Source organism: Sturnus vulgaris, chromosome 15, assembly GCF_052056855.1.
Source record: "Sturnus vulgaris isolate bStuVul1 chromosome 15, bStuVul1.hap1, whole genome shotgun sequence".
In the NCBI taxonomy this organism is placed as follows: domain Eukaryota; kingdom Metazoa; phylum Chordata; class Aves; order Passeriformes; family Sturnidae; genus Sturnus; species Sturnus vulgaris.
The window spans coordinates 15,733,479-15,748,384 of NC_142257.1; the positions used below are offsets into that span (position 1 = coordinate 15,733,479).

At 42.6% G+C, this 14,906-nt stretch overlaps 1 protein-coding gene across 3 annotated transcripts in view; it reads left to right on the forward strand.

Moving 5' to 3' along the window:
* TENM2 (teneurin transmembrane protein 2) overlaps positions 1-14,906 on the forward strand; it is a 617,267-nt gene that overhangs the window by 486,788 nt on the left and 115,573 nt on the right. For 2 of the 3 annotated variants that reach the window (XM_088173828.1, XM_088173829.1), the window contains one exon: positions 7,518-7,631. The exons of the other annotated variant lie outside the window; for it this stretch is intronic. In XM_088173828.1, the coding sequence (XP_088029954.1) occupies positions 7,518-7,631 (114 nt within the window). The remainder of the gene's footprint in view (positions 1-7,517; positions 7,632-14,906) is intronic. 3 annotated transcript variants of the gene reach the window in all.

Consider the following 14,906-nt stretch of genomic DNA (forward strand, 5'->3'; position numbering starts at 1 on the left):
TTTTTTAGCTGGTCTTTGATCTCTGCTATCAATCCTGTTAAAGGTAAATCCTTATCTGCTGTGTCCCTGAGATCTCCAGTAAAATATTTTGAAAATTCTTCTCTCATAACTGACCCTGCTATGCTATTAATTAGAGTATTTACCATTGTACTGATGAATACCTACACTGGGTTGAGACACCTGCACAAAAGTTGTGGCATGTCAGTAGTTGCCGTTTCTGTACTGCATTCTATGCCTAAAATCATGCTGCTTCTAGAAACGTTTCATGCCATAAAAATCACAGGATTTGCCTGTGATGAGTGGTACTAAAGATTCCCTGGATTGCCAGGCCAGGTGGGCAGATAGGGCCATGCTGCATCAACATGTATCAAACATTTGCTATCAAACTTGTACCAAACACTGGGACTAGTGGCTACACTCAGGAATGTCGTGTATGTGTAGCAGCAGCTGTGCTGGGTTAGACACAAGTCAGGTTATCCATTCATCTGTCTCCAGCACACAAAAATGGTTATCTGGTAAGAAGGGTTAATCATGTATGTGCTTTGCCCTAGTCATTCTCCAACCTCTGATCATTCTAGGTCTTTTCTGAGAGGAGGGGTGGTAGCATAACAATATTCCTTGCTTTATTTATACCCTTCCCATACTGATTCAATGTTTGACTTACTTGAGATTAACATCTAGCCCAAAATTTTCCTTCTGTTTGATACAAGTCAGCTCAGAAGTCATTATTTTACACGTGGAGTTAAAATTACTCCTCCTCAGCATACTTTATTTTACGGGTTTGAACTTCATCTGCCAATTTCTGGCCCAGTTGCTCGGTTATTTTATGTCCTTGTGCAGTTCTCGGTCAGGTCTCTTCTTGAATAATGCATTATCAGCAGCAGACTGTGCCCCTTTCCCTGCATGGCCTGCTTTCCATTTGGAATTCTATCACAGATATCATCCGTTTGGACTTTTTAAAATAGTACTTTAGACTTTCCTGTAGATAATATATCAAAAGGGCAGATGTCCACCCAGCAAGCCATGTGGCTTTTGTTTTTTGTTTCAGAAAGAGGCGTGGGAATGTGATCAATTTTTGTGACATCTCTTGGATACCCTCAGGAGAACTCTGGCATCATTGTCACAGTCACATGAGGTATTTAAGGAAGAATAGAAAGTTCTGACACTTATAAATTTTAGGAGACATCATTGTTTCTCTAGGAAAGGTGTTACTTGCTCACGTTGTTTAAGACTGCTCCTTCTAAGTAGCAAGACTCATATTCTTTGATAATGATATTTCAATCACTTTAATATATGTTTAATGGGTGGATTGCAGGTTAGAGCTCCCAGAGACAATGTCCCTTTCTGCCAGTGGCAGAATATGAAAGGGCATGAATATAATTGTGAGCTTTCTTTGACACACCTTCCTCAGCCCTTGTCAAAGACTCCGAATCCCATCCAAGCTTCATCCTGACAGTGCTTGTACTGCTCCTGCTGCAAATGTGGCTGGAGGCTGGCCAACAAAATTATCGAGCAGAGGGTGGTGCCAGCCTCTGTAAATCACCTGTGATTTATTGGAATCTTTGTCTGGCATATGTGTTGCCAAGTCCAGTTTTTCTACGAGAGGACTTTTACAGATTGTCCCCAATGGTGACATGTCTTGTGCAAAAAGGAACATGTGCAGTGCTGCCCATCTGACAGAGCCTCCCTGCCCTCTGTTCAGTACCTGATAATTGTGAGGCACATCAGCAAAGTATGGATCTTAACTAAGATGTAGTTCAGTAAATTCTGATCATTTGTGTGTGAACTGTCTTTCAATCTCTTCAGATATGAGAGGGGCTGGGAAAGGCTTCTTACTTCCCTTGTTACAGCATCCAAGAATCCACTCTCCTCAGCAGAGCCCTGACAGCACTGGTTAGAAGCAAGTGGAGTGTTTGCAGCACTGTGCAAGTTTTTCCCATGCAGTTCCCCCATTGCTCTTTCTGACTTTGAGCCCCCTGCTATTCCTGTCTCGGGCATCTCTTGAGGAGAGGTTGTCAGCTGTGATGGATTGTGCATTCATTCTGTAATGGGGGCAAGTAATCACTGGGGAATAGGCCTAATGCACTTGTTTCACTTGTGACTTGGGTTGAACTTGAACCTCTTTCTCCAGAGGAATAATAAAACTTTAAACTACTATGCTTCTAATCTTTTAAGTAACTGTTATTTTATGAATAATAATTGAGATCCGTAAGATCAATTTCTGGTATTCCTCAAGTTTTGCTGCATGATCAAAAAGTAGTAACTAATAAAGGACCATGAGTCTCAGCTTAGTAAGATTTAATATAAATAAGCATACAATAATGTTTAATTATTTTTTAAATTTTTGGGGAATGCATTTATTCTTTTCAGGTTGTTTAGGTACCCATCTATATGCACCCAGAAGTCTAAAACACTAAATATCTTTTACTTCATACAAACATTGTGGTGCATTAAAACAATTGTCAGACTAAATGAAATAAAAAATAGATGTGCAGATAGGTCTTTGAATATAGATGCTATGGAATAAACATTATGCTAAGATTTATTAGGCACCTTTTGTTTTCTCATGTCTGTGATTCATTAGACCTGGCTTGGAAATTAATTTGATGTTGCTGAAAACTACATAATAAATACCAAGAATTGCATCATCGTTAACCTCATGAGTGGATGGAAACTGAACATTTCTGCTCCTGTAACACAATGGCCTTTGAACAGCAAACGTGCTTTAAGTGTAGGTTTGCTCATGTTTGTGATACAATGGAGTGATCTCTTGTTCGTATGATAAGAGGTTGTCCTGTTCAGACAAACATTGGATATAGCCTGACAAAGTCGTGTTTGATGGGTTCATTGTGGTGGATGTTAATTCAGGGGTTAATAAGCATGACTTTTGGAAATTAAACTATGGAAACATTCTTAATTCTGTTCAATTGTATAATCTTCCCATCTTTTTGAATTGCTTAGGGAATACTGAATTTTCCAACAAGCAAGCAGTGTGTATTTTACAGACCCTAACTGGGAAGATGCAGTAGGAATGGGGGACATGATGGATCATTAGTCTGCATATTTCTCATTTTAAGAAAGAGTATTACCAAGGGATAAGTGAAAATCCTCATTCTGCTCTGCCTGTTGGCAGACACTGAGCTGTACTGCAGGGAGATCTCCAGCTCACAAGGACACCAGAGGTCTCTCCTTTTCAATGTACAAGGTCAAGAGTGACAAAGAGCACAAAGACAAGAGAGAGAGCCTCCTGATCTTGGAAACCATTGTCCTTTAAGAAAAACTCTGACTGGAGTGGGCAGTGGGTTCATGGCCATAATGAGAGAAAACCAATGAAAGAGGAATATGGGGACACTACTGAGTTTAGAGAATTTCAAGATAATTTGCATGTAAGTTTTATCAATTTCCTGTGGATTTGTGTACCTTTTGGGACTTCTTAAAATAATATGTGATTCACTCTAGCAAGCTCTATCTTATGTAAGTCTTAGACTGATCCTTGTCAGCTCTGCCACCTGGAGTGATGAACCAGGTCTCTGCTTTTGTTCTTGCTGGGCATGCAGGTTTAGCTTCCAGGTGCTTTTGCTCTCTGTATGTGAATGATGCTAGAGTAGGAGTGAGAGGTTGGTTATTATTTTTTACCTAAAATACCTAGGTATTTTTTACCTAAACCTCAAAGGTTTTACTTCAAAATTTATTGTTTCTGAATTCTCATGGTTTAGAGAGCTATTCTGAATTACTAGATGTTAGTGTTAAATGAACCCTGTAAATTCTGACAAGCTCAGTGTTTGAACATCAAGTATCAGAGAGAAGAAGTTTGAAAATATGTTTAAATGTTGAGCGGCGGGGGGAAAGCAAACACACAAAAATCCTATAAGTGCTCTGCAAAATACAATTTGTGGATACACAAATTGTTGTTGGGAAAAAAAAAAAACAAAGCCAGTTTCAAATTAGAAAAGAAAAGCAGAAAAAACAGCAAACAGGCACAAATTGACTAGCCCAAATTTCTCCTCTGAGACACATGCACTCAACTTCTGCGTGGATCCCCACGTTCTAATTAAATGGGCTTCTACTTATTCCTTTGCTGGAGGCATTTTTTTTGATTAACAGAAAGAAAGGTTAATCATATAAATTTGCCATCTCACAGCACTGTGAAGCAGCAGAGAGAAGGCATCTCCTTGTTCCCCCTGCTCGGCTGCCACTCAGCTCTGCTCAGTGCAGATGCAGACACGGAGCTTTCCCCCCAGGCCCCTGTGACACACTTTCCTCCACTCGTTCTTGGTGGAAGGGGAACATTCCTCGTGTTTGTGACTGCAGCTGTCTTAGTGGAAGTGTGTAGATCACCTCATGGACGTGCGAGCTGTGCAGCAGATTCTGTCCCCAGGAGGGATGGAGCAGACATGCAAATCCCTGCCCCGTTAGGAAGGAGCTCTAATTGCTCCTACCTAACGTGCATCCATGATTAAAACACAGTTATTAATGAAACCATGGTGTGCTTGGATGCAGATGGATCACAAGTTTTTTTTAATACCATGTTAATAAGATCTTTTATAATTCCTTGTCTGAATTTACCTGGTAATTATAAGGTAGCAACTATAATTTTCTTGGACAGACTATTAGTTATGATTTCTTTATCTCTCTGTTGTAAGAATTGGTTCACAGTTGAAGCAGCAGGCTTTCATCTCTGCAAGTGACCTACATTTATGGTTACGCTTGCAATAAAATTTTAAAAAATGGCAACTTTGAATAGACACACTGAGAGTATAAAACACAAAAGTCTAATTCTCCTCAGTGGCTTGTTTGCATTGTGGGGATTTGAAATTCACCTCATCTTTATGCACTCTTGGCTTTCGGGGCTGGTCCAGCTGAACCTGGTGCCTGTGCAGGGTGTGGGAATTGCTGCCAGCACAAACACCCCGAGCTGCTCCTCTGCTGTCCCAGCCCAGCACAGCTGTCTCTGCTCTATGGGGTTTGAACTTCATGAATGATTTTTCAGTTTCATTTGCTGTACTTAAAAAAAAAAATAAAATGGTTACTTGAGGTTAGACTGAAAAAGCGTTTTAAAGGCTTTTTTTAAGCCTTTTTTTAAAAGGCTTTTTTAAAGCCTTTGTTTTGGCAAGACAAATAAGTTGTAATTGAATAAATCATTTGATCCCACATAAATTTGCTGTCTATTTTCCAAGAATTCTTAAACATTCCATAGAGATAAATTTTGAGTCGTTTCTTTCCAAAACATCCTTTTCAGGTTCATGTCTGGAATCTAACCAGAGGCTTTAAGGCAGTTTTTTTTCTTTGTTTTTGTGAGGTATTTTGACATAATAGAAACAAAATTTGCAAATTCGGTATGAATATGAAATCTGGCAGCTGCCCTTTTCACAGAAAATGTCTCCTGATTTTAGTTACTATTCTTAGACATCTGCTTAGTCTATAGGATGTCCAGGGAAGAGGGTGTTAGGAAAGATGTCTTGCTCCCCTGCTGCTTTTGTCAAAAATACAGAGGTTAAACTCTGCATATGCATGCTGAGAGATTTCCAGGAGTTGGGATAGATGGATTCTGGGAGTGGGGGGTGTTTTTTGTTTTCTTGGGGCTTAGGAATGCACACAGAATAAGTCACATCTAAATGGATTCGCTGCATTCTGAGATTATCTGAGTGGTAGCTCCAGCACTGTAAATGGCAATATCTGTGAGAAGTGTTTTGCTTCTCCTCTCCCTAACATTTACTCGTTGAACACTTAGTGTGTGGCCACTATAATCACTTTGAATTGGATGCAAAATATCTGATAATCTCATGTGAATCTGACACTGCAGAAGAGAACAATTCTAAAGATGCCTATAATAATTTTCTTTTTCCTGCCCACAAATTAACAGTGAATCCTCTCAAACACCTTTTGACGTAACTGGAAACACTGTTCTCTGTGGCGTGTAGGTTTACATATTTGCTGTGCAAGCAGAAAGATGCAAAGAAAGGGAAAGAAGCAGCTTGGTGGGCTTTATCCCTCACCACTGCTCTGTATTGAGTGCCATGGGGATAATGTGATGAGAGTATGCAGGTAGCTGTGTTTATACAAGGTGAAGATGCACATAAATCCACTGGCTGAATGATTCAGACCTGTCAAGTCTCATGCATTATGCACAGGACTTATTCAATTAGCCCTGCCACAGTGCCTATAACTCAGGCACTTGTGCAGGGTGTGCTTGGCCTGGCTCCCACTGCTCAGCTCCAGTTCCAGGTGCACTGCACAGCCTCTGACATGGCCACACAGACCTGTCCCTGGCACAGGGATGGCTACAGAGCCCATGGCCACACAGACCTGTCCCTGGCACAGGGATGGCTGGGAGCCCATGGCCACACAGACCTGTCCCTGGCACAGGGATGGCTGGGAGCTCATGGCCACACAGACCTGTCCCTGGCACAGGGATGGCTGGGAGTCCATGGCCACACAGACCTGTCCCTGGCACAGGGATGGCTGGGAGCTCATGGCCACACAGACCTGTCCCTGGCACAGGGATGGCTGGGAGTCCATGGCCACACAGACCTGTCCCTGGCACAGGGATGGCTGGGAGCCCATGGCCACACAGACCTGTCCCTGGCACAGGGATGGCTGGCAGCCCATGGCCACACAGACCTGTCCCTGGCACAGGGATGGCTGGGAGCCCGTGGCTGGGAGCAGTCAAACCTTCCCTTTCTGGGGCTGTGTGGGGCTTGGGGCCATGGGGTCAAAAAACTGTGAGGTGAAAGGATTGGCACAGCCCTGAGATGCTCAGGGAAGCTCAATCTACAAAATGAAGATAGAGGCTCTATAATGGCTTCACACTGAAATAGAGCAGGAGTAGGTTGTGTGTTTGTTGGGAAGAAATTCATCCCTGTGAGAGTGGTGAGGCCCTGGCACAGGTTGCCCAGGTGAACTGGGGATGCTCCAGCCCTGGAAGTGTTCAGGGTGAGGTTGGGCAAGGCTTGGAAGCAACCTGGTCTAGTGGAAGGCATCCGTGCCTATGGCAGCGATTGGAACTGGATGATATTTCCGGTTGCTTTCAAACCGTTCTGTGATTCTGTTATTCTAATGTATTGATTTAAATAAGTTGTACTAAACACAAAATAATTGCATTACCAAGTCACAACTTTACGTAGGGCTAAAGCCGATTTTATAATCAACATATAAATTACCACTATAATTTAAACTGGGAGCTGGTACCTGCAGCAAGTGCTTTGTTTCCCGAGACGTGTCCCCCGCACTCCGGGAGTCGGGAAAGCGGCTCCTGGTGCCCGGCCTTGCCCAGAGCTGTGAGCATTTTGCCTTTCGTATTTCAGTGCCACACAGATGTGTGTGAGTCAACCAGAGCTCGCTTTTGTTTATTTGGCATTTTGCGGCTGGGGGGGAGGGGGGGGCGTTTTGCTGCCGCTGTTGCCGGTTCTTTTAGCACATCCCCATCCCTACGAGCCGAGCGGCTCTGGGGCGTTCCCGCGGGGCGCTCGGGTGTCCGTAGCCGCGCTGACCGCTGTGTGTGTCCCCTGTGTCCGCAGCCATGCATCTCCTGGGGCTCAACTGGCAGCTGCAGCCGGCCGAGGCTCCGACCTTCAACAACGGGCTGCGCCCGCCCGGCGAGGACGGCCCGCCCGCGCCCCCTGCCGGCAGAGGTGGGTCCGCGCCGCGCCCCGCCCCGACCCGGCCCGACCCGAACGAGCGGCCACGAACCGCCCCAAGACCGTCCCTGAACCGCCACCAACTGCCCCAAAACCGCCACCAACTGCCCCAAAACCGCCCCTGAACCGCCACAAACTGCCCCAAAACCGCCCCTGAACCGCCACAAACTGCCCCAGAACCGCCCCTCAACGTCACTGAACCGCCACAAACCGACCCTGAACCGCCCTAAAACCGCCAGGAACCGCCACAAACTGCCCCAAAACCGCCCCTGAACGCCACCGAACCGCCACAAACTGCCCCAAAACTCCGTCTGAACCGTCACAAACCGCCACAAAACGCCACCTGAACTGCCACAAACTGCCCCAAAACACTGTCAAACCGCCACAAACTTCCCCAAAACGCCACCAAAACACTGCCAAACCCCCACAAAACTGCCCCCAAAACACCACTGAGCCGCCACAAACCACTCCAAAGTGTCACCAAACCACCCCAAAATGCACCAAAACGCCACCGAAACCCCACAAAAATGCCCCAAAACAGTACCGATCCACCCCAAAATGCCACCAACCCCCCCAACCCACCCCAAACTGCTGCCCTTCCTCTCCGTCCCTCCTCTCTCGGCTCACCCATGCAGGCCGCGTGCCCGGGCGCTCCTGCTAACTCGGGTGGTTTCTGATTTATGGCTGTGGAAGTTGTGCTGCCGTGGATGCTGGTGAGGTGCTCACAGAAATGTGCTGTGTTTACTGGGTACATGTTATTTTTTCTGGTATAACTTAGAGATCTCAAAGAAAGAGGAGGCTGAGGGAGCCGGGGCTGTTCAGCTTTGAGAGGTGGCTGCGAGGGACGTCATTAATTGTGTGAATATCTGCAGAGAGGGCTCAGAGCATGGAACAGGCTCCTCACAGTGTTCCAGCCAACACAACAGGAGGCAGCAGGCAGGAGCTGATGCCCAGGAAGCTCCACCTGAACTCGAGGCAGAGCTCCTGTGCAGGGACCAAGCACTGGATCGTATTGTCCCAGTCTCCCTCACTGGGGATATTCCAGAACCTTCAGGACACAATCCTGTGCCCTGTGTTCTGGGATGACCCTGATGGAGCAGAGGGGTTGGACCAGATGACCCACTGTGTTCCTTTCCGACCTGACCCATTCTGGGGTTCTGTGAAAGGCTTGATTTAGCACAACTGCATTGTAGTGCTTGAGAGAAGTCAAGTACTGGCTTGCAGCCAGGACCACATCCCTGGTTCTCCTTTCTCAGATGAATTCTAATAGCAAATACCAAGGACAGCAGAATTTGACCCATGGTAAACAGTCTGTCCTGTGATATTAATGTGACAAATTGGACAACAAATAGTTTCTTTTTCTCTTAAAGAAAAACTGTGTTCCAGCAGAGGATGACAAGGACATGGCAATGGAAAGAAAAAATAAGTAAAACCTAGAACCAGAAATACTTTCTTAAACTGAGAAAATGTGTTAAAAACACAGAGAAGTTACATGTCACCAAAAAAAAAAAATCATTTAAATGGAATACCTTTTACTGGTGAGGCTCGGGGCTTTTCTTTGCTGTATCACAGTAAGGTCTTCTCTGGTTATTATAAAAATTATGAGGAGAAGGCAGAACAGAATGTTACAATTAGACAAAGAACCTCCCACGCTTCAGTCTGCTGGGATGGTGGATGGCGTGACTGGAACAGGAGAAGTCTGATTTTTGTCAGCTGAAGAGTTCTGTTCAGAGGCTGAGCACTGTCTTGCACTCAGGATCTGTGGCTCACGTCAAACTTGGTAATTGCCAAAGCAAGTGTTAGAAGCAAATGCTGACACGGGACACTTGTATTGGAAAAACAATCATTTAAAATCAGAGCTGGGAAAGGCAACTGAATTGTACTTTTATGAGCTTGATCATTTTATGGATTTGCTTCTGTTTTCAATAAGTGGTGCTGCTGCTGCACTCCAGCTTCTCCGTGTTTTCCATGCAGGGTCTAGTTTTGACTTCCTCCTTGTCATGAAATCCTACATCCCGATGGTGCCAAAAACCTGAACATTTTTAGACAAGTGTTCATTGGTTGGGCTTTCATTCCTGACTGGCTGTAGGTCAGAGTGCATGAACAGTGCATCCCTAAGTGCAAGGCAGAATGTTTGCATTGCTGCTGAACTGCCTCCAGGTTGTGCACGGGTGAGAAGCCCTGTGGTTTTGGACAGGAACCTGAAGAGCTCAGGTCGGCAATTATGGTCATTTAGCAGACAACTGCGGGGCTTTAACACCTTTCCCAATTCCCTCTCTGAAGCTTTTTGTTGCTATCTCTCTGCAAATATAGGGCAGCAGGACTGCAGAGTTGGAATGTGCTCATCTGCCTGGGGCACTTCAGTGCAAATTTTGGCAGTTTATCCCAGCCCCACTCTAATTAGCTTTGCGCATTTGAAGAGGCTGAGATGCTGTTTTGGGAGTGGTAACCTCCTGTAGAGGAGACAAGGAGCCAGAAATGCTGGTTATGTCTTAAATTGCTGCAGTTAGCTTTCCTCGGAGCATGTTGGAAAAGTTTACTTGCTCTTCTGACATTTTTTAGAAGGTTGCTGAAATGCTGGTAATGTGGGGGAAGGAGGAAGAAAAATATTTAGGCAAGTAATCTTTCACAGTGAAATAAAATGAATGACAGGTTTGGATGTACACAAGGAATATCGAAAAGACGAATTCTTAGAGCAGGGAAGGGTGAAAAGTTTTTCTACCTCACCTTTCTTTTTATAATGTCCAAGTTAATATTGCTATCCCAGCAGTTTTTAGGAAAGCCTCTGACAGCTTTTAATACAACAACCATTCCAGGGCTCTGGCTGTGGAGAGTGACCTTTCTATAATTGACAGAACTCAGAATGAAGCCATTCTTTTCAAAACATCGGTCTCCCAAAGAAACCTTTAACCCCTAGTCTGAGAAGGGCCACTTAAACACAAGCTGTGCCTACTCAGCAAGCAAAGCATTTTAAAGTAGAGCAATTTGAAAGGAGAAGGAAAAAAAAAGCAGGTATTCAATTTGATCTGCCTGTTCCTTATTAAGAGACTAAATTCTGGTAGGAAATAATAAAACTGCAATTTAAGAGGAATGTAAATTACTTTATTACTGCATTTTCCTATCTGAATGAAAACAAAATTCACTATTAAGATAACACAGTTTCAGGTTTTTTGTAATTACACACTACATCTCACTAATAGTGGGTATGTCTGAAAGGAGAAGGCAAGTGTAATGGGCAGAAAAATCCTCAGTGCTGCTTTAAAACTGCAAGTCCACCATGCTGTGAAAGTTGTGTTCAACTAGGGATTTAAATTAGGAGACAAAAATTCCATTCTTAATACAGATCATAAGGCAGTATCCCTTCAGAGTGCATAAACCCCTAAAAATTGATACTGCCTTGGAATTTCTACAGGGATGAGATAGATTGTAATGACATTAAAAAAGCTTTCTGAGAGTGAAGCCCATTTATCTCATATGTATGTCTTATTGCGAAAGGATAATGTTAGAATTTGGGTGTAATAAATCTAAATTAAGGGGGAAAGTGGGGGAAAAAGAAAAGAGGCATGTTGGGGAATAATTGCTTCTTCAAAAAGAAGTGAAATAGATGCCCTTATGGGATTTTTCGGTGCCTAAATTCTGTTAATCTATGCCAAAAATTTTCTACATTTAAAATTACGTGGTGGGCTAGATACACATTTCCATAAAATCTGTGACTATGTGCTGTTTCCTTTCTAATTGACAGAACATATCATAAATTGAACTTTTATCATTTCAGAGAGACACCTAAGATAACCTACAATTTATGTGGAAATATCCAAACTAACTCCAGCTGAAAACCCATACAAAGAATGCTGTGGTGTCAACTTTTTTGTTTAGGACATACTGTCTTTGATGTGCTCACAAACTTAGCAAGTTTTATAGTAATTCAGAATTGACTTAGTATTTTTTATCTTGATTGTTTGCTATAATAATGTTCTAGAAAGCTGAAAAACACAGGAAGAGATTGTGATCTCTGATTCTAGAACCCCTCGTTTTAAAAGACACCAAAAGTAATTGTGGACTGTTGTGGAAAGATCACTTTAGGTACAGTAAATACACTGACTATTTGGAAAAAGTTGATAAGAATTTGTGTTTTGATACTCACATAATCCAGGATTTGCTTCTCTTTGGATGAACCAACCTGATCCAAGTTCACATTCACTTTGAGATATATCACAAAGTCTACCACAGTGTATGTGGATTTCAGAAAGACGTTTTCAAAAATATTACAGTTATTAAATATTAAAAGTACTCAAGTATAAAAATATATGTATATGAAAAATACCTGTTTCCAGATACCACATTCAGAATTGCAGATATAATGTCAATAATGAAACAAAGAAAGTTTAATTAGCTGTTAAATTTGGCACCATCTCACTTGCTTTTGAGATGAGAGAGAGGAAAAACAGATTTCTACTGATGTAGCAGAAATTTTCCTTGGATGGATGTGGAAAGCTGAGCTCAGCAGTCATTGTGGGGCTGTACAGGTTGTCTTCAGCTCTCTCCAAATGATGCTGAGATCTCTGCCAGATGCTGCAGCTGCAAGTCACATTTTGGGTTGCACACAAATTGTTTTCTAATAAAGATATTTTATTAGCAGTGCAGCACACGGGCAATGCTAAAGGAGTGACAAAATTCTGAAATGGGAGGATCTGCCATCCTGACAGAGGGGTGAGCTGGGGTTCAGGTGCAGACAAAGCAGCTCCTGACTCGCTGCCTGAGGCATCAGTGCTTCCCCGACTGTGCTCCTGCTGAAACCAGCCCAGCACACGGTGTAAGGACTCGGCAACAGCCGCGGGGAGCTCTCTGTGTCTTGTAAAAGATAAACTCATCCCTCATTAACTATGTAAACAACATGAATCTCTCGGTTTCTGCTATTTCCTGTCAGACGCTTTGAAACAGACGATCAAAATGTAATAACAGGCAATGTGTTTTAAATGTCACTTCTGTTACCTTCATTCAGTTTAATCAAGACAAGCCATCATTTTCCAGGTGGATTAATCTTATTAAGTAGTTATGTGGCTAATGTAATGTAGATCTTAATTAACACGTTAGCAAGCAGAACTATTAAGATGGAGGCTCTGAAGGCTTTCAGATGTGGTCTTCTGAAAATATACCAGACTCAAGGGCTGTCTGAGAAAAGCGAAGGATTTGGCTAAATTCAACAGAAGAGGAATTTCAGATTTGTGGATGTGTTAATGGTGATAGCATGCATTGCTCTGTTCAAAGTCAGGTGATGAAGTTTAGTATCTGTCATCAGAGTTGATTGTTATCCCGTTTGGAAATCCATACTAGTATGTATTTGCTCTTTGTGAAATGCAGTGAAACAACAGATCTTAATTTTATTTCAGTTACAATTTGCTTTTGATTCTGGAAGCAACGACTCTGGTGAAGCCATGCTCACATGAATGTGAAGATTTGCCTAAATTTTTAGGTTTCATATTTTACTAAAAGCAAGCTGCTTCATTTCACTGCTACTCTGATTGGCTGCAGACACTCCCTCTGAAGATTTTCTTTCCTCTTGCTGCAATAGAAATTTAGAATGCTGACCAGACAACCTGAGGTTTTAGTATTGCACCAGAAGCCGTTTTCCTGGACTTCTGAAAGCTCATACACTCAGAATCTTCCTTTCTCCTCACTTCCCAAAACAGAGCTCCTGGGTACCTCAGCATGTGCAGCAGAACTGAAGTTCAGCTCTGCCGCAGCAGCTCCTCCAGACAAACTCTCATTGCCTGGCTTTTTACCTCATTGCAGCTGAGGGAATTTGTTTTGCAGTAGCAGTCAATCTATTGTACACATTCCAGAAATAATCTTTTCTCACCTGAGTCCTAGGGCCACTTAGGTGATAGTAGATAATTTGAAGTGTAAGTTCATACAGGGAGTTGTCAGTATGGTAACAGTGCATAGCACTGATTTTTCCACTGAAGATATTTGTATGGAAAAGGCGTTTTCTACTTTATTTGTCTTTCTGGAACAATAAGATGTGTCTGGTCATATAAGTAGCAAATCTACTTAAGGAAAAAAGTTAAACTATCATGGAGAACCATAGTAATTCTCACATGGTCTTTTTTGGCAAAACATCAGTGGAATCTATGTTTATATTGAATAGCTTCCTTTACACAGCTGTACCATAAATTTCTTCAGAATTCCAAGTCATCTGTGAAAATCTCTGGCTATATAAAAAGAACAACATAAAAATAAGCTAGATAAAAAGATAAGGTAAGCTCTGTCTGTAGCAGTGATTTATAAGAAATATAGAATTACAGGAAAAGAAGGTAAAGAGAATTTAACCAACCCTGGTGATATTTATTGTTTGTATTTAATTTGAGGTTGTCCACATTATCTTGGTAGATCATTTCTGATCCATTGGAATAGTTATTCTGCTAGGTATTTTTCAAGAGTGCCATCAAGATGCAATTTGCAGTCATCCCCCTGGTAGAGGAACACAGTCACAGCGCTGGAGTTAATTGCTGTTTAAATTTGATGTCTGTAGTGTGACACTGCTGGTAGCCAGATTTCATTTTTATTTTTAATTTTAGCTACAGTGTAGGATACTGTAGTTATAAATAATCAAGTATATCTGGTTTCAGTGTAAATACAGCTCTGCCTCCATAGCTGACACTGCTTGACATCAGTTAAATTAAAGGCTGACTGGGCATGTCCATCCACTGCCACCTTGAATCTGACCTCCAGCACACAGATGAAACCTGCTGACAGCTTAGCAGGGGGAGTTTGCACTGCTGTTGTCATGGATTGCCTGTCTGATAGTTTCAAAGGCAAATACTCTTGAATGCTAAAACAGTCTTTTCAAATGTATATGCCAAAATAGTAATTCAGCTGGGTAAATAAAACAGCAGTTTAAATGAGTAAGTGTTATTTAGTTGATGAATATATGTTTGACTGAGTGATTGAAATGGCTCCCCTGGGTAAGATGAAGAAGTATGCTTTTAAAACTCTTTTTGTAGATGTTTATAGAGAGAAAATAACAGGGAAAAAAAATCAGGTATCTATGGGGTTATGAGATAAACGTGGAACTTTACAACAGTCACCCACAACAGAGAGAATGATCTTGGGATTCATTTGTTCACAGCAGTATGAGTAGTTCGGGTTAGTCTTTCTTCACAGATTTGTCAGTTTCTCACATCTCTAACTTCACTTAAATGCAGCTGATGATCTTTGAATGTGATCTGCAGTGGTCCATCAAATGGAAAAGCTTCTAAAAATAGCTGG